The sequence below is a fragment of the Stylophora pistillata genome, chromosome 9, assembly GCF_964205215.1.
Source record: "Stylophora pistillata chromosome 9, jaStyPist1.2, whole genome shotgun sequence".
Lineage (NCBI taxonomy): Eukaryota > Metazoa > Cnidaria > Anthozoa > Scleractinia > Pocilloporidae > Stylophora > Stylophora pistillata.
This window is the reverse complement of record NC_142527.1, coordinates 9955132-9981139: the sequence shown is the minus strand read 5'-3', so window position 1 is coordinate 9981139 and position 26008 is coordinate 9955132. Positions and strand designations below refer to the sequence as shown.

General features: G+C 42.5%; 3 protein-coding genes across 4 annotated transcripts; all 3 read right to left on the bottom strand.

Moving 5' to 3' along the window:
• Nucleotides 1-158: 158 nt before the first annotated feature.
• On the bottom strand, nucleotides 159-25480 carry LOC111344575 (uncharacterized). 2 transcript variants are annotated; one of them, XM_088734052.1, is made up of 3 exons: nucleotides 25364-25480; nucleotides 6315-6724; nucleotides 159-2214 (listed from the first exon to the last, which is right to left on the bottom strand). In XM_088734052.1, the coding sequence occupies exons 2-3, from the start codon at nucleotides 6711-6713 to the stop codon at nucleotides 733-735; spliced, it is 1881 nt and encodes a 626-aa protein (XP_088590178.1). In that variant the 5' UTR covers nucleotides 6714-6724; nucleotides 25364-25480; the 3' UTR covers nucleotides 159-732. The 2 variants fall into 2 exon arrangements, with proteins under 2 accessions (XP_088590178.1, XP_022807553.2); XM_022951818.2 differs by lacking the exon at nucleotides 25364-25480 and adding an exon at nucleotides 8594-8741.
• LOC148723206 (uncharacterized) lies at nucleotides 18854-19291 on the bottom strand. The gene has a single exon (XM_088734409.1). The coding sequence runs from the start codon at nucleotides 19289-19291 to the stop codon at nucleotides 18854-18856; it is 438 nt and encodes a 145-aa protein (XP_088590535.1).
• Nucleotides 19349-22384, bottom strand: LOC148723205 (uncharacterized). Its single transcript, XM_088734408.1, has one exon. It carries the CDS (start codon nucleotides 22382-22384, stop codon nucleotides 19349-19351), a length of 3036 nt encoding a protein of 1011 aa, XP_088590534.1.
• Nucleotides 25481-26008: the final 528 nt, after the last annotated feature.

Below are 26008 nucleotides of genomic sequence, written 5' to 3'. Positions count from 1 at the left end.
TTGTGGGCAAGCAGCTAAAACAAGGGAAACTTAAACGCATGTAAGCACGCTGGTTTGCTGTTCGTGTTGTCTGGGGTGTCCAATTGGACGTAAGAAACTTCCTTTTGCAATAAGAAGAACGTATTATTTCAGTGAATTTCTCTTCAATGATAAACAAATTTGTTGAATCGTACACCAGCGGCAACTTTAAGCCTTTAATTTTATTCTCATGAGTGGCCGAGACAGAATTTTTTCCTAACAGTATCATTACCATAATATCGGAGGTTTTTTAAATATTTTTTTTGTTTGTTTTTTGTTTTTTGTTTTGTTTTGAGGCTGAGTTCTGTAATACATACACAATTACGCTGTGGAGTATGACACTAGGTCAATAGCTGCGCATGCTTAGCGAAATTGAGAACCAAACGGTTCTTTACGGTAATGTTCTTTATAGAAGACCGAAATTAAGACGGTATTCACACTTGTTTTCAACTACCTTGCTAGTTAGTAAAGTAAGAAGGCTGAGTGAGGTTAAAAAAAATAGCTTGGAATAGATTAAAAAATTATCAACTAGTAAAACAATTAAAAAAAAAAAAGAAGGTTCTTCAAGTTTGGCCAAGTACTGTGAGCTAGTTTTGTCCTCAATCAGGATTGACGCGAAGACATCTGAGAAAAAGTTGTCCGGCTTAGTCTGTCTGAAACAGCAGTTCTACTTAAATAACGCTATCACACGATCTTTGAGTGGAGGTGAATGTCCTACACGCTAAAAAGGAACTCTTTGTCTCCAGGTTTACTTGGGTACAGACAAGCTGGTTCAGAAGTGATAACTTGTTCTTTCTCGTGTTCAAAAAAACTTCTGTCGTGAAGATGAGCTTCAGATCTTGGAGATGAGAATTCAGGAGATGATTGGTCAGCATGATTGCCAACCGGTGGGTCTCCATGGCCATCGACAGAAAACGGGATCTCTTTATAAACTGTCAAAAGTTGATCGATGGTTCGTCGAGTAAATATGGGATGCAGTACCGGACAGCAGCATGGTGAAAGACAACAGCATCCATCGTCCAAAATAAATGGAGCAGGGTCCCGCAGAATTCTTTCTACTTTCTTCGCTAAAGGCAGGAAGTTCATGGTGTTCATGCAAAAGCACGAATCTTCTGATTCGAACAAATTGACGGAGCTAAACCAGTGATGGGGACAATTCCTGAACTGCAAAGCATCTCGAAGCTCCGTTAGTAATGTCAGGAAACATTCTTCTATATTGTCCTCCACCCAGAAACCAACTGGTACCTTTTCAAGAGTATTCAAGAATATCGTTTTGATGTGGTAAGAAGTAAGTTCAGGCATCACGGGTTGAAGATGGTCTTTCAGGATACTTTTCAGAGCCAAGAAACATTTTCTCGCTGTATCTGAGACAAGTTTAGAAAGCTCCACCTCTGCAAGGGAAAACGAGAATCGCCAGCTTGTTTTATTCTTGTCGCTTGGTGCTGGTTTGGCCACGAGATGGCAGCCAAGCGACATAATTCTCTCTACATCGGTTGCACCAGGCCAGTACCTTAGACGAGAGGACCAATCACTCATTGGTGGCCACTCAGGGCAATGGATACAGATGGTAAAGTCAGCCTCGAAAAGAGGAGCAACACAAAGCTTCATCGTGGGCCCTCTGGAGCTAAAGCTGACCTTGGGACCGAAGTCGATTGTGCCAAAACAGCATGTATCGCTGGGTAGATTGTCCACGGGCATGTTTTGAACAGCACCATTCGCCCGCTGTCTGATAAGAGTTGAACTGACAAATACTTTCTCAACGCTGAGAGTGAAGTAAACAAGTTGTGCATATCCCGTGAAGCCTTCCCTTCCACTAATAAATGGCTCAACAAGTAAGTCATCTTGACCAGAAAAAGAAGCTCTTACTCCCGAACAGCAAAACATCACGTCGAGGTCGGCATCTAATGAGCCTAAGGGTGCCAATCCGAAGCATCTAGCTTCTTGCGAGATCATCATTGCGATGCCAAATCTCTCTACTGTGCTTCCTGCGAAAAAATAATCCGTTGGCATCCATCTCTTTTCCAGAGCATTCTGAACGTCTGATAAATAGGGTAGAGCGTTAGTTTTTAGTTCTTGAAAGTCTTGTTCAGTTGGAATTTCTTCGTCGACGGTCAAAATAATCTCTCGAAGAGGAACGGAACTTCTTCCGGTAAAGACAACTTTTCTGTGGCCACAAGAGATAGGAAGTAATAAAACCTGCAGATAAAAGGAAAAATACTTCCTGTTGGTCGGTACATGAATTGGAAATTTTACAGTCAGGCGAATATTTGTGGGAATGACTGTAAAGTGAGTACACATTCAGAAACACAGAGACTTAAGTATCTTCAAGGTACAGATCTGTTCGTGACGAATTAACAAAAAAGTGAGATCTGATAGACCTCGAAACCCTTTGACAGTTAGTATTGGGCTGCATTTTGACGTTAGACAGGTGCCGATTAACGTCTTTCCACTTCAAAGCGTCTAAATACCATGTCACGTGACTTGTATATTTGTTCTCAAAACAAAAAAGTCAGTGAAATTTTTATGAAATAAATATCTAATAAAGCGGGGTATTATATTACTAGGCATGTAGCTTTGACGCTTGAAGGTTATAATTCTTTTTTTCAATTTTAACGGTCGCCAATAATATAACGGAATGACCATAAACCTGAGCAAAAAATAAAGTAGAATCAAAAATCTTTGCTGTGTTATTTATTTCTCCGCTAAATAAAAACGAAAAAACCAAACATCACTCCGGAAATCGGGGACATTTCAAGCCCGTGGGTTTGAGTCAGCGATGTATCGCATTTTACCGGAATACAAGATGGCGGCCATTGCTACTCGATCTAAGCGATCAATAAAGAATTTGTACGGGAGTTGCCAGAGACTTAGCTATCCCAAGAAACACCAGGGGATTTTGAAAACAAGAAACATAGTTGGCGAAAATCACTTTCCTACCGACTTTTTCAGCGTTTTCTGATGAACACGTAAACAAGGAGGACTTTAAAAACGGCGGCACGGCTTTTTAGATTCTTCTCAACTATGAATGCAGAAAACTCAATGACTCTTGGAAGAACTTTTGCTTAGAGGAATCAACATACTACGAGTGACAGAGCTAAAGCAGGCTTCATACAACTCATTTCGATCTGTACACCTTGGATTCTCGATTAGGTTCTCCCTGTATTTATGGGATATCAAGATGATCTCTAAGGGAATTTTAATAAAATGTATGGGGAAAAGGAGCAGAAATTGACTACAGGATTATATACCTGGGTTGGTGTTTTGAATTTGGTACCTCTTTTCCTTATCAATAACTCGGCTGGTCCATTTAAAATATGTTTCGAGCTATGCACAAAGATCCACCGCATCGAAAATGATACATATATCTTTTTCCTCATACATTATCTTAAGTACTTTAAGTGCCATTACTGTATATGATGCACACGCGCGGCCGCCATCTTGTCCCAAATTTCTGGCGATGTGGCGATGATCACCATTTCGTTTTTTCTGACAAACCCGAACTGAAACAGACTCATTTCGCCAAAAAATGTACAGACTTGATCGATATGCCAACATGGAGGTGCGTTTAGTCGTGCGGAAACTGGGTTTTATTGTAACAAGCATTCCTTTCGCATAGAGAAACAACATGGCGGCTACAAATTTGTAATGTTCGGACATTTGTAATGTTCGGACATTTGTATCTTCTACGCTTTTGGATACGTTTCGAGGTTTGTACCCATATATATTTAACAGAGAAATGAATAACACAGCTAATATTTTTGATTTTGCTTTATTTTTTTGCTCAGGTTTGTGGTCATCTCGTTACATTATTAGACACTTCCCTCTTTGTAAGTTGAATCGATCAAAAAATCCCGATTGCCCGATCGGGCAACCCTTGGAGTTGTTTTACTTGCCCACAGAGGTAATTTACTTGCCCCAGGCAATTGGGCAAGAGTTAGTGTCGAACACTGGATGTGGAACAAGCTGATGTGTTGTTACCTTCTTCTTTAATCTATCCGTATCTTGCACTTTTAGGATTCTCTTTTAGTCGATTGGATCGTTAGTCTTTCGCTTACTTCTAGCATTTTAAACATGGATCAAAGATGAAAACGTCGTTGAGCTCGAGGGAATCATTAGCATACAGACCTAAACCTTCCAATACAAGGATTTTTAAGATGAAGCTATCAACAGCTTAAAGGAAACTTCACACGACGCGTGATCTCAGTTGTGATCCTGTCGAACGGGAGGAAATACATGAAATGGCGCGTAGCGGAGTTTTCAAAGACAGGTTTAAATATTAATAATGAAGTCGGCTATTTAACAATTATTCTTTGAAATCGAGGTGAAAAGTGGCTAAATGTTTACCGATTTACCGGCTAAATATTTACCAGTCAGGTAAATATTCCCGAAAGCCACTATTCACCGAAATTGAAAAGAATAATTGTTTTAGTATATACACACGAAGTGATCTCGACAAAATTAAAAGGAAGCCAATTTCTGCTTCTGAAACTTTAGCGAAACTTGAGTTTACGCCCACTATTTTGTTTTTCACATTATTCACTCGCTCGAAGGTGTACATTGTTGATTAGCCCAAGATAACGAACCAATCAGAATGCTTGAAACGCCAAGATCACTGAGTGTGTGTATATACTAATTCCCAATATCAAAGTATAAGTTAAACATTAAAACTGATATTTTCAAACTGTTGGTTTTTGGGCGAAAATTCAATGGAAATGATAGCCTGCAGAACGTCTTATTAGGGTCAGTTAACGTTCTTAGTTCGGGATCGTTTATCCGCCATGTTTGATTACGAGTCAGATTGAGGGTAGGGGGCGGGGCAAGGGGGAGAAGACGCCTGCCCGAAAAGGCTGTTAAAATGCGAAACACCCCCTGACTAATTATGCCTCATTATATTGCCAGTAATGAACAGGTAACCAATAAAAATCAGTTTAAAAACCTTTGGTAATAACTTCCGGCAAAAACAAACACGTGAAGTCGATCTGGTGAGCCGGTCAAACAGCTACAATGTCCGAGAAGGCGAGTGACAAATGTAGGCTTTGTGGAGTTTCCTTCAATATACATTTCGGAAATCTCCATAAGTAAAGCCACTCTTCATCAGAAAATATTTTTAAACCTTCGAAACGGAAGGAGTATTTTAGGGTTGTTTTGAGCAAAATTGTTCGTCAAGTTGGATTTCCTTTAGTGCAAAATAGCTCGAGATTTTCGTGTTTGCAACCCAAATGGCCGTAAATATCGCGCATGCAGAATGCCTAGACCTCTTTACTTATTCTTGAGCACTGAAGCAGGAGATTTGAATGCAATCGCGCCTTGAAAAGCCCAGAATAAGAGAAGAAAGGGTTGAAACTAGCGCAGCAGCGTTGTTAAAGGTCGCTTCCCCAATTGCCAGAAGCAATAAGTGAGAAACCAAATAGCAGGTTTTTAAAGAGGAAGGGTTTATCTTTAATCTAAGCTTAAAAATAGGTGTGAGAAAGTTTAAGGAGCCTTTGAAAAATGACAAAAAAGAACATTGTTAGTATGAAGGCCGATTTTAAAAGAGAATTTTTAAAAACAAACAAGTTAGAAATTTAGGTCAGTTGCACTACTTTGTCAAGAAAACAACTGCAACGACGTCTAATCCATTTAAAACCAGCAAAGGAACTTTCGACACGCCAGAGAAAGCTAGTCCATCGTGGAGGAAATTTAAATCTGTACGTGTTAGTTGCCCGATCGGGAAGATCCCGTTGAAGGAAGTTTCTCCTATGCGATCAAAAAAATGTCACCTTAGAAAACACAGAGAGTACCTCATCCGCCCAGTTGGAACGGGAACACGAGATGCTGAGTAAACTGAATGTAAAAGATCTTCCAAACGATGGCATAAATTGGTACAAATTTTCTTCTCTCCCCAGCGTTCTGCTGCATGCCATTAAAATCAAAGATGGCGGCCATTTTTCGGGAAGAAAATGCTGAGCACTCGCTTCCCCAAATTACGCCTGCTCTGCAGGCAATGGAAACGACCACGAACTGAAAATTTTTGGAAATCTGGAGACTAACTAGTTTATCATTCTAAAACTACTGTTGGCAAGCGGCTAAAATGAGCGATTCCTGAAACCTTTTGATGGTTAATACATGATTCAGTTGCATCCTTGACGGTTGACAGTAAAAGTCTTTCGTTTTTCACGACTGACGGTTAAACCTCGTTACTGAGACCCTCCCAGTTATTATCATGGGAGAGCATTGTGCATTGGTTTCTAATGGATGACCTGAAAGCATCAAGGAATATTTTGAAATAAGATGTGCATTAATAAAAGAGCCCATACCATGCATTTATTCAGCATCCACTTTGTAATCCACATCACAGGCAAAATCCCAAATGCTGGAAGATTCCAGATGGTTACTTGAAAAAAAGGAGTTTCCTGATTTAACATTGCCCATTCAATCCAAATGATAGCAGTATAGACTAAGGCTGGCAGGATGAAAGACAAGACAGTTGACGCACCGACGCATAATTGGAGCATCTTACTAAGCATCCACATGACTACAGCCCCACCACCAATGTTTATAATGACAAAAACGATAATTTCAATTGGATCATTCAACATGATGCTCAAAAGAAATACTGCTTGTCCTTGAATGACGAGAATATACCAGATGACTGGACAGATGACGGAGAAGGTGGAAACACCTTTGATGGTCCTCATGCAACAAAACGGCTTCATGATTTATGGACCTGAGTAAAAAGAAAAAATATTAAAGTAAGTTTTTCAAATTGAATCTGGCAGACAGCACGTATATAAAAGGTGTCAAGGTTCCAAGGTGTCAAACGCAAGTACACAATAGCAAGGAAACTATTTAAAAAATATAGAAAAGCAAAGATTTTTGATAGAATCAAGGAGACCACTTTCTCGAATTGCAACTGTTCCAATGCTATAGAGGCAAATATAAGGCTCTAATTTCTTTTTTACTCGTACTCCATCGGTCGTTTAATGGACTGAATGAATTGTTGAAGAGATTAACGGAAGTAAAGGCCAGATATTTTTTATCTTCTGGGTGGGGGGGATTTGGGGCAATCACATGGTTTTAAGGAGGGAACTGAGGTGGATTAGTTTTCGCTTTCAGAGTATATAGGGGGGACTAGAGAAGACTGACTGTAAGTGAGGAGGGGTCATAATAATACCATAAAACCCTAGGGGGAGTCGGGTAATTTTTTATCGTGACTCGACCAAACCGTGTGAACCGTGACCTTTTCTATCAAAATATAACCTACGATTTAGAAAACACCAGTCACGCTGTCTCGTACATGGGAGAGTTCGGTGACAACAAAACGAGTTACAGACAAAAATATTATTAGAATTACTACAGAGCCTTTAGAGGGGATCATGTAACTTTTAGTGTGACACCAATTAACCAAAATCCTCCCATCCCCCGCGAATCCCCGCTCAGTTTTAATCATTTTTGCGTCCACTTGTCTGTTGCTTGCCACTTAAATGCAATTTCGTCCTCAATGGCCCTTCAAAACGCGATCAATTAAATGTCACAATTTGATATATTCATGTATTTTTCAATTTTTTTTTTCATTTTATTTTTTAATTTCAACAACTTTATTGGGTTTGACTTCTAAAAAAAAAAAATAAATAAAAAAAAAAAAAAACCCACACAATAGCAGCACTTAGTACAATATTACAAAGACCCAAAAAGGTGGGGGGGGGGGGTGCGAACGGGACGCGAGGTCCCATGCGAGGCACTCCCCTATATTAAAAAGTAAATAAATAAATTAATAAATGAATAAAAAGGACAGTTTTGTTAAAGAAGAGGAAATACAATAGTTAGCGATGGCAGGGGCAGGTTCTGATCAAGGTCCAGGTACAGGTGTAACCTGCAAGTATTACTTCTGGAGAATCATATTTTTCTGTGAAATGTAGCCAATCGCCGAGAAAGATAAGTAGATTTGAGAAAAAAAAAATGGTTACATCAAAGTTCTTAACCGCCTGATTAATTCTCCGAGTAAACAAAATTTTAATTCGTCACGCGCAAATCACTAACGTCAAACAGTTTCGAAACATGACTTGAGAAATTTCTCTAGCGTTAAAGAGCTTCCTTCCGTTACCAAACATGCCTATCGCTTGTAATAAACAACATTTTCATTTGAAGTCAGTGTCCCACTTCCTCGAACGAACAGATATTGTCTTCACTAGAGGTCAATATGATCTCAAGATACGTATTCAAGACTTTTGGATTGAGAATATAATAAGAAACAGAAGATAATATTACGTTATTCGCAGTCACATGATGGTGAGTTAGGCTTTGTTGGGGCAAGTCATAAGAGGTTCAAACTAACTTTTAAAAACCTTTATTTGCGATGGCTTCATTCAAATGCTTGACAACTGGTTTTCACATGATTACAACGAACTTCAGAAGTTTCGTTTTTCTCCCAGTGGTCGGAGGAACGATATGGCAACAAGGCTTAATCATATTCGGGAAATGACCTTACTCGCTTGCATTACATCGTTCTTTTATCCAGACTTTTGCTAAACTAATTTGAACTACAGTTCGATTACAAAATGATCAAACCGTAACAATAGAATTTTACTGAGCATACCTTTGTACTTTCACCCAAACTGATGTAATTCCGTGGAGTCGCCCGAGACTTGTTAGTGGTCAAAATACCTCAGGATCTTTCCCTCAACAGTACAGTAAACATTAGATGCCTGTCTGAGGGAACAGTCATTATTTATCACCTGGCTCCCCCCACCCCTCCCCCCGTGAATAATTTATTTTGGCGTGTCTCACATAGTCATCAGGGGGGAGCGGAAGGAGGCTCAGTCACAGGCCAACAGAACAAAATAAAAAGAACCTCAGGTAATTGACTGTCAATGAGGAGAGGGGGGTGGGGAAATCATAAGAATATTACATAACCTCATGGGGGGTCGGGAGACTTTAACATTGACACAACGAAAATACTCCGACCCTCCCCACCTCAAGCGACAAATAATGACTTGTTTCTAACCTTGACCTTTTCTTTCCAAATATAATCTACAATTTAGAAAACACCAGTCATGGTGTTTCGTGTATGGGAGAGCTCAGAGACAAGAAAGCGAGTTTCAGTCAACAATTTGGGTTTTTCATCGTTTCTTAGTGACTTAATAGCTTAACAACCCTAAACAACATGTGACCGTCGAGATTTTATTGCACGTACAAACGTCTTCAAACGTATTCACGAACCGAAATTTGACGAGCTTGAGAATGCAGTGTGGCGTATTACGTTACATAAGGTCACATAACGTTACCACTGTAAGTAACTTCCTATCATACCGTAAATCTGCTATCCTAAGTAAAAGTAAAAAAACTGATTACGAGTATTGTGCGGTAAATAAAGTATAGTTGAATTAGAGGAATAAGAGTAATCACTTGATCTATGAATACTTTACACAGAGTAACCAAAGCAAGTTGTGTTACATTTATTGTGCTTAATTTCAGCACCAGAAACCAGCGTAAGAATTCTTTATTGGTTTGATCACAGGAGTCTTAAGTGTCCCTGTCTGAGAAAGTGTTCCAGGGACCAAAAGTGGTGGCCAACCGATTTGGCTGAAACTTGGCACAAAAGTTGAGTGTGATAAGATATTTCAAAAGCCACTTTGGTTCACTTCTCTGACTGTTTGTTCTGGAGTTTCAGGGGGGGTCCCATTTGTGGCCTATGGAGCACCAAAAATTCATCCTTCTAGGTAGCATTTTTATAGTGCTTTAAAACTCCATTGGTAAATTGTGCTGCCAAATTAATCTGACCATGGACTCTGCTATAGTGGAGCTTTTACTTCAGAAATATAACTTTGTTCTAAAGCGATTAGACAGAGAGGGGCCTGGGGCTAAAGTTAGGTCACATCTGAGGTGAAAAATCCCTACCCAAAATTGCTATTTTTCGAAAAACCATAACATTCACCTGCCTTCTTGCATAACTTTCATACCAAATCCAGTATGTACTTTAGTGACCCATTTATCAGAATCAGTTGAGAAAAATTTCGCTTATTAAGGTTTGTTGGGTTTTTGGCACAAAATCTCAATGCTCCTCTAAGGCCAAGCAAAATGGAATTTTGAGCATAATTCATGCTATAAACAGACCAAAGTCTTGACATAAAGCCTTTATTTTGTATTTGGTGAGTGAAAATGAAACATTAAAGCCAAATTAATGTTTCATTTTCATAAACGAAGAAGAATTTCTGAAATTGCTGACAACATTTGGTTTGATGTTGTTTTTCTAGATTTGATAATTTTTATCAATGTTTTCAATTTGTGGCACGACGCTCCAAACTTTGAATTTGAGCGACGTTTGAGCTTCAAAAGCGCCACTTTGGCGGAATTCAGTTATTATCGATTTTCTCGAAAATAAATCGATATTCAGCCAAACGAAGTATGCAGTGGTTTGTTTCATCAGAAGACCTACCTAACTCGAGAATATGAGCGGAATCGATTTTTTGGCTGTTGCCACCATATTTTGAAAATGTTCAATATTTGGCCACATTTGCTTTTTAAAATATTGCTTAAATTGATGTTACACTCACCGCCTCCCGGTTAGCTCAATTGGTTAGAGCGCCGGACTGTGTTTTGCGGGAGGTCGAGGGTTCGAGCCCCGGCCGAACCAATACTCATGGTCTTAAAGTAAGTGAGGAGAATTTGCTACCTTTCTAAAATCAAGAAATGGATAGATAAACTAGTCTTCTCGGATAAGGACGAATAAACCGTAGGCCCCGTCTCCTGCAGGGTTAGGGGTAGGAGACGTCAATTTCCCACGCACGAGATTACTGTGTGGTGGATGTCCTCCCCTGGGTGGGATGGGTGGGAATTGGCCCTGAAAAGCCCCTATGGGGAGTGGTCAATTGACCTATGTATGTATGTTACACTTATGAAGGAAAGATATGCAGACCAACGTCACTTTTCTAAACCTCTTAATGATTTTGTTCTCTACAACTAAGTTATTCATCCTCTTGGCATGAAATTTCGAATTAGTCATTGGAACTTAAAGGCTTGGCAAGGTCCTGTTAAGAGCTGAACACATAGAATTTAATTCTTCGAGGACGGCTGTCACTGGATAAAAAATGTTCATCTTTTAACCATCATAACGGTGAAGGATCGATAGTCTGCGGCAGACGTGTTTGAACGTTCACAGAGTTCTTTATTTTTTTTACTAGTATTCCATCAGTCGTTTAATCGAGTGAAACGAATTGTCGGAGAGATTAACGTAGTTAAAGGCCAGACATTTTTTGTCACCTGGGAGGGGGGGGGGGGAGGTGGAAAAGCGTTGCGGATTTAAGGTGGAAGCACGCAGGGAACGGAGGTGGCTCAGTCGTCACTTTCAGAGTATATAGGGGGAACTATAGAAGACTGACTGCCAATTGACTGTCAGTGAGGGGGGTCATAATATTAAAATAGAGTCCTATAAGGAATCAGGTAAATTTGATCTTGACCCAACCAAACCGTTTGAGCCCCTCCGGCGATAATTATAGACTGTTCTTAACCTTGACCTTTTCTATTAAAATATAACCTACAATTTAGAAAACACTAGTCACGCTGTTTCGTACATGGGAGAGCTCGGTGACAAGATAACGAGTTACAGGCCTATATCATTAGAATGCTAGAGAGCCTTTCGAGGGGATCATGTAAGTTTTATAGTGACACAATCCCTCCAACCCCCCCCCCCCCGCTCTGCTTTTCTTGCTTTTGCACGCACTCGTCTGTTGCGTGCCCATTTAAGGACAATGTCGAACGGTTCGGTTCCTCTATGGCCCTTCAAAACGCGATCAATTGATGTCACAATTTGATATACACATCTATTCAATGGCGGAGGAAAAATTTGTATGACTTCTGGAGCATCATATTTCTCCGTCAAGGAAATGGAGAAGTCGTAAAAAGGTCTCTAAAGGTAAGAGTGTAACAGCAATCTAACCGTGACAAAGGTGAGAATATTTGAAAAAACCTGGTGGAATCAAAGGCCCTAACCGCCTGATTAGTTTTCCGAGTAAACAAATTTTGAATCATCATGTGCAGACAATATTACGGTCAGACAGTTTCGAAACCACCCGAGAATTTTCTCTGGTTTTAATGAACTTCCGCTACCAAACACACCTATCGCTTGTGGTAAACAACATTTTAATTTGAAGCCACTGTCCCACTTTTTCGAACTAAGAGATATTGCTTTCGCCAGAGGGTCAATACGATTCCAAGATTTGTTATCAAGACTTCGTGATTGAGAATATAATAAGCAACAATAGAAGATAATATTACATAATGGCGGTCACATTATAACGAGTTCGGCCTTGTTGTGGAAAGTTAAAAGAGGTTTAAAGTACATTTTAAACTTGAGAAGTTTCTTCAGTGATTGTTGGACTATGGAAAGAAGGCCAAATTATATTCGGGAAATGACCTTACTCTCTTGCATCACATACGGTCTGCTATCAAGACTTTTGCTTAACTATTTGAACCACAGTTTGATTACAAAATGATCAAACCGTAACAATAGAATTTTACTGAGCACACTTTTGTACATTCACCCAAACTGATATAATTCCGTGGAATCGCCAGAGACTTGTTGGTGGTCAGAATACCTTAAGAGCTTACCCTTAAGAGTAAACATCAGGCCCCGGTTGTTCAAAGGATGGATATAACGCTATGGACTGAATAAATCTTTATCCGGTGGATAGCGCAGTACGTTTTGGTAACACTTCTCCCCTGGATACCGATTTATCCGTTGGATAGCGTTATCTGCCCTTTGAACAACCGAAGCCAGATGCCTGCCTGAGGGAACAGTCATTATTTATCACCTGGCTCCCCGGTCGTGGGCCAACTGAGCAAAAAAACGACTAAAGAAATTAACTGCTGAACTGCCAGTGAGAGAGGGGGAGGGGTGCATGGGAGAGTTTAGTGACAAGTTAACGAGTTTCAGACAAAAATTTAGGTTTTTCATCGTTTCTCAGAGACTTAAAAACGTAACCGCTCTAAAGAACGTGTGACCATCGAAGTTTATTGCAGGTACAAATGTCTTCACGAACCGAAAGTTGAACGAGCCTGAGAATGCAGATTGTAGTATATTGCGTTATATAAAGTCATATAACATTAACGCTGTAAGTAACTTCCAATCATACCATAAATCTAGTCTACCATCCTTTATAAAAGTAAAATAACTGATTGCGAGTATTGTACGGTAAGTATAAATCCCGATCGTTAAATAAAGTACAGTTGGATTAGGGGAGTGAGAGTAATGACCTAACCTATGAATACTCTACATAGAACAACCAAAGCAAGCTGTTTTATATCAGTCGCGCTGAAGTTCAGCGCCGAATATCAGCTAGCCTGCAGTGCAGGCGGATTTTGGCGGGGCGAGTGGATATTCCCATGGGTTGTTCGGTAAAGACTTGTTTCCATATCTCAAAGTGCCCTTGGACGTGAGGTGCCTGGGAATGAAATTAGATCACTTGAATATAATTAACGCCGAACTACCGACGATTTACGACTCCGAACGTTCCCTGTTCTTGCTGTGCACAAATTATAAGTCTACTTCGTGTGTGTTTTGAGCCAAGAGAAAACATCTGGCTTAGTAAACATCACATCCAGCATAGTTCTGTTTATTTTCGCCGATAAAAAAAAAAAAAATTAAAGACACTAAACCTCAAGGGCGGTTTCAGCTATGGAAACGAGTAGCTGCACGACGGATTTGCTTTGTTTCCATAGCTCAAACCGCCCTTGTGCCTTTCCAAAATCGGTTTCCGGTTCCGGTGTTGAAAAATGTTTCGCGCTCTTTAGCAAATTCACCAGAAAACAATAATCTGATGTCTTAGTTTCTTTAGTGGAGTATATTTGGGCAATGACAAGCGATGCAAATGTTGCACGATTCATGGGAAATTTTCGATGTACGTTTATTCAGCAAGTCTGGCTACGTTTACCAATCTTAAAATATCAATTATTACCTAACAGTTATCTCTGAAAAAGGTGTGGCTACCGCTAGTTTATTCTGGATTCCAAAAGCTTTTGCGTGAGTCTATTTCTCATCAGAAATCTTGAAGTCCAAGCTGCAACAAAATATTTTGTCGCTAAAAGCATCACTTGTGCCTATCATTTCTTTACTGACTGAACACTCTCTCAGGAAGCCTATTTAAAAGTTTTTGAAAGTCAAATTAGAGTAGTTCATTAGTAACCGGAAGACTTGACTTAAATAGAAGTGGAATGTTCAGCTTCCATTTTCAAAGCTTTATTTTATTGCAGGTTTCGCATTTCCATGACTTGTTAGATTCTACAGCCGAGGGTGGTATGTTAACACACTTAAGATGCCACCAGTCATTGCATTGGTGACATTGCACATAGGCGTCACCAGTAGGAGGGGTAGGGAAGGGGGGGGGGGTATGATTGATCTGGCGCACGGCAGAAAATTCAGTGGTAAACAATAAAGACAATAGAGTGTTTTTGTCTCGGAACTATCAGTCTCATAGTTGCCCTTTGGAAATTTGATGTTCTTCTCTGGCATATTTATTTTAAGAACGTGAAATTTCTGCGGGGCAACTATCAGCCGATAGTTCCTCTACAGAGACACTCTATTGTTTAAAAATCCTCCAACCAGACCATAGAAGGGGTATAGAACAGAACTTTGACATACCAGACCCTCTATAGAATGAAGCAATTTCCAAAGTAGCACTTTGAGGAGTTCCACTCTGCTCTAAATTTTCTACTTGGGGAGATGTGTTGATATGTTAATACCAGTTCTTGTCTTTTTCTACTTGTTTACTCTTAGTACCACAAAATAAGTGTTTTAAATTATTTTTAAATATTCCTTTTTGAATTTTAGTGATCCATGCTCAAGTACAACTTACAACTAATGACATATGAATTAGAACAAGAACAAAGGGACACTTGAATAAAGTATTCACATACTATTTACTTGTCAATGATTATTTCTTGTTTTATTTCTTGTTTAAATGAAGATGGGTGTTGTTTGTCACCCCTTCCTCCCCCTCCCCCCCCAAAAAAAAATTGAAAAATTTGTGGGAAATTTTATCTTGACAAATGATTACTGAGTAACCCATACCTGCAGTTTCATTTCTTTTCTCTTTTGTTTCCAAGCTTTCTTCCTCAAAAATTTTTTGCTCCAAAACAAAATATGGTATGTATATGAGAACGATCCTTCGCAGTAAAGCACTATTTGAGCAATAGTGAAAATCAGACCTGAAAAAAATTTCAGGCCTGTACGGGACTCGAACCACTGACCTCTGCGATACTAGTGCAGCGCTCTACCAATTGAGCTAACAAGCCAACTGGGAGCAGGCCATCAAATTAATTCGATATAAACCCGTAGATGATAAATCAAACAACAACAAACATATGAAACATATGTGTGAACTGCGGTTATGAGACGTATATGAGAACGATCCTTCGCAGTAAAGCACTATTTGAGCAATAGTGAAAATCAGACCTGAAAAAAAAAAAAAATTTCAGGCCTGTACAGGACTCGAACCACTGACCTCTGCGATACTAGTGCAGCGCATATACGTCTCATAACCGCAGTTCACACATATGTTTCATATGTTTGTTGTTGTTTGATTTATCATCTACGGGTTTATATCGAATTAATTTGATGGCCTGCTCCCAGTTGGCTTGTTAGCTCAATTGGTAGAGCGCTGCACTAGTATCGCAGAGGTCAGTGGTTCGAGTCCCGTACAGGCCTGAAATTTTTTTTTTTTTCCGGTCTGATTTTCACTATTGCTCAAATAGTGCTTTACTGCGAAGGATCGTTCTCATATACGTCTCATAACCGCAGTTCACACATATGTTTCATATGTTTGTTGTTGTTTGATTTATCATCTACGGGTTTATATCGAATTAATTTGATGGCCTGCTCCCAGTTGGCTTGTTAGCTCAATTGGTAGAGCGCTGCACTAGTATCGCAGAGGTCAGTGGTTCGAGTCCCGTAGAGGCCTGAAATTTTTTTTCAGGTCTGATTTTCACTATTGCTCAAATAGTGCTTTACTGCGAAGGATCGTTCTCATATACGTCTCATAACCGCAGTTCACACATATGTTTCATATGTTTGTTGTTGTTTAAAATATGGTATGCCATCAAATTTCAATTTTTGGTCTTCCCAGACTTTGTGTGCGGTAGCTGATGGGTCTAACACAGAACTATAATTTAGTGTCTTCCAACAAGTGATTTTGTCACTGGGTCTTCTTATCACTCATAATGTGAATTCTAATCCAGTCTTGTAAAGATCATATTAGAGAGTTTGTTGAAACATATACTATACAAGGTCTGTTAAGCCCACTGGGGCTTATGGAATTTCAGGCCTCATTGATGGGGGGTTTATTTGAAGGGGAGTTAAAAACAGAGGGGAGAAGCATGGAGGGGAGGGGGGATGGGCGCTTCCATTGTAATCTAAAAACTAGCAATTCATCTTAAAATACGTCTTTTTTTGCTAAAAGAAAATTTAACATATAACAGATTGATTGGTGATGTATTGTGCTGTTCCTTCTGCCAGTGCCTTTATAGAACTAGACCAACTGAGGATTTAGTTGGTCCCCTTTTATAGTAAATAGATGGGAGAATAACACAGAATTTGGCTTATTTGCACCGTCAGACTTACCGATTCTCCCGGCAAAGTTGTCATCCACCATCCAAAGAGTGAACGATAAGTTTGTACTTAACTCCCATTCTTTGACAATTTCGTCGATCTCGCGTGAGATTGTAGTCTGAAATTTCAGCCGTGGGGTAAAGGGAAGAGACGGCTGAAATTTCAGACTAGTAAGATTGGTAAACGTAGCCAGACTTGCTGAATAAACGTACATCAAAAATTACCGATAAATGAGATGCAACATCTGCATTGCTTGTCATTGCCCAAATATATATATATATATATATATATATACTCCACTAAAGAAACTAAGACATCAGATTATTGTTTTCTGGTGAATTTGCTAAAGAGCGCGAAACATTTTTTCAATACCGGAAACGGAAACCGATTTTGGAAGGGCACAGGGGCGGTTTGAGCTATGGAAACAAAGCAAATCCGTCATGCAGCTACTCGTTTCCATAGCTGAAACCGCCCTTGAGGTTTAGTGTCTTTGATTTCTTTTTTTTATCCGCGAAAATAAACCTTAAGTGACAGAACTATGCGAACGTTCGGAGTCGTAAATCGTCGGTAGTTCGGGCGCTAATTATATTCCAGGATTTAATTTCATTCCCAGGCACCTCAGGTCCAAGGGCACTTTGAGATATGGAAACAAGTCTTTACCAGGTTGTTCAGGCCGCCATCTTGAGTTAGAAAAACAGTGGAGAGTTGGGGCGAGGTAAAAAGTTTACCAAGCTAGTGGGAGGGAGAGAGAAAAATTGGGGAAGGGGGGAGGGGAAAGAGAAATCCTTCCCCGTCCCCCCACCCACTCCGACATTCTCGCATTCTCGCCCCAATTCTCCCAGTCTGCAGCGAATCCAACATGGTGGCTAAACACTCGAAATATGAAAACCACCAAAACTGCTTGCACTGCAGGCTAATAGAAAATTGCCGAGAGCGGTTAGAAGATTTGAAAAAACATAGTGAAATCAAACGTTATAACCGCCCGATTTGCTCTCCGAGTAAACAAGCTTTCAATTCGTCACGTGCAGATCATTGAATAACACATGACGCGTGAACTTGCTTTACTTTTGCTGAACTTCCATTGCCAAACATGCCCATCGCTTTTACCAAACAACTTCTTCATTTACTGCCATGACCAACTTCCTCGTACGAAGATATATTTTTTCCAACAGACGTCAATACAGAACCTTAGAAAATTAACAAGTTGAAGACAACAATTACCTATTCGAAGTCATATGAGAACTAAGTGACTCAGTGTATATGGCGAGTTAAGTCTTGTGGTGGATAAAAGGTTCAAACTTTCTTTTAAAAATCTTCATTTGCGATCATTCGAATGCTTCCTTCATCAGTTGTCGCGTTCCCGATGCCGCAGACACGTGGTGTTGTGCACCGGAGTTCGCCAGTATAACCACAGTGTTGAACTTTAGACAAGTAGCAGCATCAAACTCTTTATTCACTTAAGCTGGCAGTCCTTGTACAGCACAGGCGGTAAAAAATCGGATCTTGACTCCGGGGTAGAGAACTCCTAAACTTCGTTCGGCTCCGAAATGCTTTCGCTACAGTGACTCCTCGCAACTGAGCTACTTGCTTATAGAAGGCGAATTTAGTTCTTACACTTTGACGTACGGGAAATAGAAATGAACAGAGCTTTATGTAGCTAGCTTTGAGCGGATATTCGCTAGTCACGGAACAGAAATCAAACAAAGCGCGCTAACAAATTAAATAGAAAGTCATTGAAAGTTTCTTAGTGTCTTTGTGCTAAAAACGGAAGAGTTACATAAGTAAAAAAGATTAGAGTTCGTATCCGTAAACGTGACACTCCTCGCCCAAGGATCGTCTATGATCCTTGCTCTACTAATTGTTTGTCCTTTAAATTCTCTGCCGTGGTCGAAGGGTCTGTCACTGGGCCTCTACTGGAACCAGCAGGATGAGCTCTTTGATGGGGCGTAGGAACACTTTTCCTCTACCCTCTCTCACAATCCTAAGTGACACTTTTCTTACTTTGCCATCCGCGCTCCTGATGGCCTCCGTAACTCGACCCATAGGCCAGTCACTGCGATTCTGGCTGTCTTCCTTCATAAGGACGACGTCACCTGGGGCCAGGTCTCTGCGGGCGTCGTACCACTTTCTTCTTGGCTGGAGGTTCTGGAGGTACTCTCGGCGCCACCGTAACCAGAACTGATCTGCTAGGTACTGGACCCTCCTCCAACGCCGGTTCGAGTACAGGTCCGGGGGCAGGAAGTTGCCCGGTGGTGGTCATGGTGGGCGTGTTTTCATTGTAAGCAGCATGGCTGGTGACAGGGGCTGCGGGTCGTTGATGTCTGAAGGCAAAGCTGCAATAGGTCGTGCATTTACGATAGCGGTGACTTCCGCCATGAAAGTGCTCAAGATTTCGTGCGTCAGCTGTCTTGGTCCGAGGTCGGCTAGCATGGCATCCAGAACACGGCGGATGGTCCCGATCTGTCTTTCCCATACGCCTCCAAAGTGGGATGCGTGTGGTGGGTGAAACTTCCACTCACAACCGTGTTGTGTCACGAATCTCTCGATCTTTGTTTCGTCCATTTCTTTAAGGGCTTCGGCTAACTCGGTGTGTCCCCCAACGAAGTTTGTCCCTCTTTCGCACCTCAATACGGCTGTTGGGCCGCGTATGGCGAAGAAGCGCCTCAGTGCACAAATGAACGAACTGGCGTCCATTGACCCTAGTACTTCTATATGAATGGCTCTGCTATTCAAGCACGTGAAGACAAGACCCTAACGCTTTGAGTGTGCAGCGCCACCTCTCGTCTTCCTTGTGGATATGGTCCAGGGACCAAAGACGTCGAAGCCGACGTTTGTGAATGGTGGGCCTACCTCGGTTCTATCTTGGGGCAGGTCAGCCATTTTCTGGATTACGTGGGGGCCTCTCAGCTTCTTGCAGGGCACACAAGAAGCTAACTCCTTCGCTACCATGCGATGACCTCCAATCAGCCAATAGCCGGCTTGGCGAATTTTGCCACTCGTAATCTGTCGACCCTGGTGATGGACCTCTTTATGGTAATGTCGAATTACCAGGACGGACACGTGGTGGTCTTTTGGTAAGATTGCAGGGTGCTTCTCTCCATACTCCATTTCTGCTCTCCTAAGTCGTCCTCCCACCCGAACAATTCCATTGGCGTCGATAAACGGGTCAAGCGCGTAAAACTGGGAGCCCTTCAGGGCTCTCTTCCTTACCGTGTTTTGATATCTTTCCCCTTCTTTCTGTTCCGTGAGATCTTTGTTCGTTAACTCTGCGCCAAAGGCTTCCTTCTGTGCTGCCCGGATTATCGCGTCCATTGCCTGATTTAGCTCGTTTGCTGTAGGACTCCTGAAGGTTTGTCTGGCTTTCGGTGGCCTTTGTTCATTCTTTTGTCGCCTGAACTCTTTAACTTTGACAATGAGGCGTGCAATCGCGCGTTTTAGGGAGTGGAGGTTGGAGAAACGTGAAAATCTCTTCGCTCCGAGGCCTCTGCATTTATATATGCATGATGCGTGGGCTATCACTTCTCTTCGAACTTCGGGATTGTCTTCGGCTAGTTGAATATTCTCTCGTTGAGGCTGTACCGCGTCTGGGTTTCTGAGAAATCTCGGTCCCTTCAGCCAGGCTGAGTCGGCCAGACTACTCGCATTGAGGCAACGTGTGGCTAGGTCCGCGGGATTGTCACTTGTCTCAATGTACCTCCACTGATCGGGTGAGGAGACCCTACGGATAATTTCTACTCGGTTGGCGACGTAGACATAGAACCTTCGGCTCTCGTTTTGGATGTAGCCAAGAGTTGCCTTCGAGTCGGTGTAGAACTTAATGTTATCTATTTGGATGTCTATTTCTTTCAATATTCTAGCGACGGCTTGTGTGGCTAGCACGGCTCCACAGAGCTCCAGACGTGGGATGCTTGTAGTCTGTAGGGGAGCAACCTTTGATTGGCCAAACACAAGGGACGTGGCTACCTCTCTGCCATCGTTGACTAAACGTAAGTAAACGCAGGCTCCTATGGCATCTTTACTAGCGTCGGAGAATGCGTGTAGTTCTGCCTGAGCGACTCTACCAAAATCTGCTGGGTGGTAAGATCGGGGCACTGTGACCCTTTCTAATTCGGCGAGGGAGTCTCGCCATCGCTGCCACTTTTGTAGGAGACTGTCTGGGAGTGGGTCGTCCCATCCTAGGGTAGCATTGTTATTCTTCCCTCTCCCCATGCTGACTAGTTGTTGGAGTAGGAGTTTACCTTCCAGGAGTACCGGGACGGCCAAGCCAAGTGGATCGTATACTGCATTCACGACTGAGAGGACCCCTCTGCGGGTGAATGGCTTTCTGGGTAAGCATACTTTGAAGGTGAAGGCATCTTTTGTGAGGTCCCAGTAAACTCCGAGCGAACGCTGCGTGGGGAGACAATCTTGACGCAAATCAAGGTCGCGGATGTCTTTTCCCCTATCTTCTAGTGGGAAGGCTTCCATGACCTCTACGGAATTAGAGACGACCTTGTGAAGTCGTAGGTTAGACTTCGCTAGCATGGCCTGTGTATTGGTCACTAGGATAATGGCTTGTCGTGGTGTTGGTGTCGAAGCTAAGCCATCGTCTACATAGAAATTTCTGCACACAAACTTCTTTGCTTCCTCTCCAAATTCCTCCTCGCCATCAGCCGCGGTTTTTCTGAGGCCGAAGGTCGCTACTGCAGGACTTGGGCCGTTACCGAAGAGATGGACGTTCATACGGTACTCAATAACTCGTTTGGAGATATCGTTGTCTTCGAACCAGAGGAAGCGTAGGAAATCTCTATGTTTTGGGGTGACATGGAAGGAGTGAAACATTTGCTCGATATCACACATAATGGCTGTATTCTCTTTCCTGAAGCGCATTAAGACGCCGACAAGACTATTCATTAGGTCGGGGCCGGGTAGTAGGGTCTTGTTCAGCGAAACTCCTTTATACTCCGCAGACGAGTCGAACACAACTCTGATCTGTGTTGGCTTTTTTGGATGGTAGACGCCAAAGTGGGGTAGGTACCAAACTTTACCGGGCGTAGGTTCAGATTTCAACTCTTCCTCTGGTATCACTGACGCATGGCCTTTCTCGATAACTTTCTCCAGGAAGTTGAAGTAGTCGGACTGCATCTGCGGTTTTCTTTTAAGGGTGCGCAATAGGCCGTTTAAACGATTGACTGCTTGAATTCGATTGTTCGGCATTTGTACTTCCTCTTGACGAAAGGGGAGTGGCATCTCCAAATTTCCCTTGCTATTTTTGCAGACTTCTCTTTCCATGATTTCTAGGAACTTTCGGTCTTCCCGAGACGGGGCGACTTGATTGTCGTACCTAGTGGCAGTGAAGACGTTGTCTTCTACACTCATCTGTGTTAGGCTCCCTTTCACTGAAAACCTGTTAGGGCAGGGTACCAGCTCGTAACCACCTATCTTTGTTAACTCTACTTCATCTGCGTTGGTTATGTGGAGACTGGTGCGATTTACGAGCACGTGGGCCGGGCCGTCTATGAAGTTGAAGCACATCTGGCCTGTTATCGTCCAGCCAAGAGTAAGTCGTTGAGCCCAGGGAGCACCTTTGGGTCCATTTCTAAACTCTCTGACCTTGAGAAGCTCGGGCGAGTCTCTTCCAATAAGGAGATGAATGCCGGCTGTACTATCAAATGGTGGAATCTCGTCGGCGATTTCTTGTAGGTGGGGAAATCTGCTCGCCATCTCTCGTGTAGGGATTTCGCGCTTGTCTTGTGGGATGCTATCACACTCGATTAACGTTGGTAGCATCGACTCGACTCCGTTCATTGATCACGCTGCCACCCCAGTTATCCGACGGCCATATTTCTGTTCCCTTTCTGTACTGCAAGTGGACAGATAGTACTTCTCCGGAGGTCCGACCGCTCCCAGCTCGTCTGCAAGTTCGCTGCTAATGAGAGAACTGTTGCTTTGCTCATCAACGATAGCGTACACGCGCCGAGTGCGGTCCGGCTGTTCTCTGTCGTAGACATCGACCAATAGGATTTTGCTGCAGGATCGGCCTCCACTCGAGTCGCAAATCGCTGTGCATCTATTGTTCACGTTCGCCTCGTCAGTGTCCTCTCTTTCTTTATCACTATGGATCCTCGCCTGAGTCTCTTTTACTCTGTGGAACAGAGCGATGTGCCTTTCGTCTCCACATACGTCGCAGCTAACGTTTGCCTTGCACCTGCTGGCCTGGTGACCCTCAGATAGGCAGCGAAAGCATAGCTTAGCTCCCTTTATCCACTCTACCTTTTCATCTAAGGTTTTCTCAGCAAAGGCCTTGCATTCGGTTAAGTCGTGGCCCTCGCGGTCGTGGAATGGGCACCGCTTTCTCCTCGTGCTCTCTCTCGATCGTGTTTCTGGTTTCTTTAGTGCCGGGTGTGCGTTCGTCTTAAGCGCTTTCCGGCTCGCTCCACGTGCATTGGGCGCAGGGCGACTGGGAGGGAGGTTGGTAGGCTTGTTTCCTGCCAAAATGTTGGGGTTGTTCTTCAATCTGGCTTGCATTTGGACGACCTTTGCGAATCTCTTAAAGCTGGGGTAGGCGCCTGCATTATTGTCCGCGTGCTTCGCAATCTCCTTTTCCCACTTTCCGCGGAGCGAGGGCGGGAGTTCTCTGCTATCGGTTGTATCGCGTTTGGGTAGTTGAGGCACGCGAGGCCAGGAAGACACAACATTTGACTTTCCACGTCAGTGCAAAGGTCCGCGAAATGCTGCAATCTTGCGTTGTCATTTTCGTTAAACATAGCCCCCTTTTGCATGCGCTCCAGTAAGGCGTTAGTGATTATAGCCGCGCTACCGAAGCGAATTTCTAACTCCTTCCACAAACTCTGGAGTAGCGTGACTGGATCGGTTTGTCGTCTTCTAAAATTATGGACCAACCGCTGCGGTTCCCCGCTAGTGAAGCTTCGCAAATAATTTATTGCCTGCACGGGAGAAACGTCGGCGTCTTTGATCATGGTTTTAAATGCGGCCTTCCATGGATGGAAAAGCGTGGCATCTCCGTTGAAAATGTCTGGTTGACATTTGGGAAAGTTTTGTCTAGCTAAACCGGCGACTATTTGTTGATTTACTGACGTTAGAGTCTCAATTAATTGACTTCCGGTAACGTCTCTTATCGGAGTCGAGGCGATGACGGGTACCTGCTGTGAACTGTCATCGATCTGCGGCTGGGGTAAGTTTGGCACTGACGTGCCAGGAAACTGTGGGGAGGCGGCGTTTTGAATTGGCTTGCTTTGCGATAGAACAAGTGGCCCTTTTTGGGCGAGTAAGGTTTCTGGGCTGGGAATCGTGTGGACCCAATCAAGAACGCGCTCTTCGAAGTTCACCCTTGGCACACCGGGAAATTCACGGTTTTCTCCTATTTCGACATCTGTCATCGCCTGTTCGATAGCTTTGACCTTCGCGTCTGCCATTGCGACCCTTTTGTTCGCCGCGAGAACAGCTAAATCCTTTTCGTGCTGTGCCCTTTCCTGTTCGCGAGTGCGTTCTAACTCTGCCTCACGCTTTCGGCGTTGAAGTTCCTTTTCTGCGATCTTTCGTTCGAATTCTGCGCTTTCGCGTGCCGCGGCGGCTTCTGCGATCGCTTTGATTCTCGCGGTACTTGCTGAAGATGCGGAGGACAGGGACTTGGCGGATTTGGTTTTGCGTGACGAACAATGACTTACGCCAGAACCGATCTCTAGCAATTTGTCGGATTTTCTATTGTTTAATCGTTCCATTAAGGCGTAAGCGCGTTGAAGCGTTAGGGTTTCATTAGTGAGGAGGACGTCATCTCCAAAGTCATGGTTTACGTCCTGCGCGTATAAACTAAGCAGCTCCTGTACTACTACGTTTAATCCTTCTGATGTCGTGGCGAGATCACGCAAAACACTTTCTACGTTGCGGCTGTCATCAAGGCCCTCGGCGGCCTGTATTTTGTTAAGGAGCTTTTTCTGTAAAGTCTTAACCTCATAACGATTTGTCTCTACTGCGTTTTGTAAAGCCTTTCGTGACGGCTTTCGTGACCTCCTTTCTGGTTCGTGTTCTCCATGCGCTCCTTCGCTGACTAATCCTTCTCCGTTTCTATTCATGATTTATAGGCTCCTTCCTTAAAATCTACAAGGTACGGCTTACCTCAATCTTCTCTGTAATTCAAGATCCGATTTTTTACTGTCGCGTTCCCGATGCCGCAGACACGTGGTGTTGTGCACCGGAGTTCGCCAGTATAACCACAGTGTTGAACTTTGGACAAGTAGCAGCATCAAACTCTTTATTCACTTAAGCTGGCAGTCCTTGTACAGCACAGGCGGTAAAAAATCGGATCTTGACTCCGGGGTAGAGAACTCCTAAACTTCGTTCGGCTCCGAAATGCTTTCGCTACAGTGACTCCTCGCAACTGAGCTACTTGCTTATAGAAGGCGAATTTAGTTCTTACACTTTGACGTACGGGAAATAGAAATGAACAGAGCTTTATGTAGCTAGCTTTGAGCGGATATTCGCTAGTCACGGAACAGAAATCAAACAAAGCGCGCTAACAAATTAAATAGAAAGTCATTGAAAGTTTCTTAGTGTCTTTGTGCTAAAAACGGAAGAGTTACATAAGTAAAAAAGATTAGAGTTCGTATCCGTAAACGTGACATCAGTCTATGGTTTTCCTATGATTAAAAGGAACACCAGAAGCTTCTTTACCTCCCCGATGATCGTATGAACGATATGGAAACAAGGCTGTATCATGTTCCATCAAAAAATAATCAAACTGTAACAACAGATTTTCATTTCGCATACCTTCGTTCTTTCACCCAAATTGATGCTATTCCGAGCAGCCACCAGGGACTCGCCAGTGGTCTGAATACCTTAAGATCTTACCCTTAAAAGTAAACCGTCAGTTAAACTGCTCCGCCAAAGATAAGATGTCTGCCAGAAAAAACAGTCACTACATATAATCGCCTGGGGTATCACATGTTTTTAAGGGGGACTATAAAACACTGATTGTCAGTCAACTGCCAATGGGGAGGGTATCATAACAATATATTAAATGGGGATATCCCCTTGGTGTAAAACCACAGCTACACAGCAATAGAAGAAAGTCCAGTGTTTTCTAATATTTTCTCGCTGAGTGATTTAATCCAGTATGTTCAGTAATTTCATACGCCACTTCTTCATTCTACTTTTCTACCGTTTCTATCAATTTTAACATACATAACAAATTGATCCTAACTAATTGAGGAACAAGATTGAACATGTCGACTGGTACTAAGGACAAGGGTCGGTAAAAGGTCTATTCTTAGAAGGACTTTGAAGGCGATATCGCCTCCTTGGGGCTCAATAAGCAGCCGACTGAGTTTGTTCTCGTGGATCTCATACAAAATTACTTAAAATTAAACTTATGACAGATGATTAAAATAAACTAAACTTAAGTGACGAATGAAC

Excerpts from the sequence above, each read along its gene's own strand:
- LOC111344575 (XM_088734052.1), bottom strand. The coding sequence starts at position 6,713 with ATGAAGCCGTTTTGTTGCATGAGGACCATCAAAGGTGTTTCCACCTTC. Across the intron at positions 2,215-6,314 it reads GGATGCTGAATAAATGCATG|GTTTTATTACTTCCTATCTC; the intron begins GTATGGGCTCTT and ends TTTTATCTGCAG.
- LOC148723206 (XM_088734409.1), bottom strand. The coding sequence starts at position 19,291 with ATGGACGCCAGTTCGTTCATTTGTGCACTGAGGCGCTTCTTCGCCATA.
- LOC148723205 (XM_088734408.1), bottom strand. The coding sequence starts at position 22,384 with ATGAACGGAGTCGAGTCGATGCTACCAACGTTAATCGAGTGTGATAGC.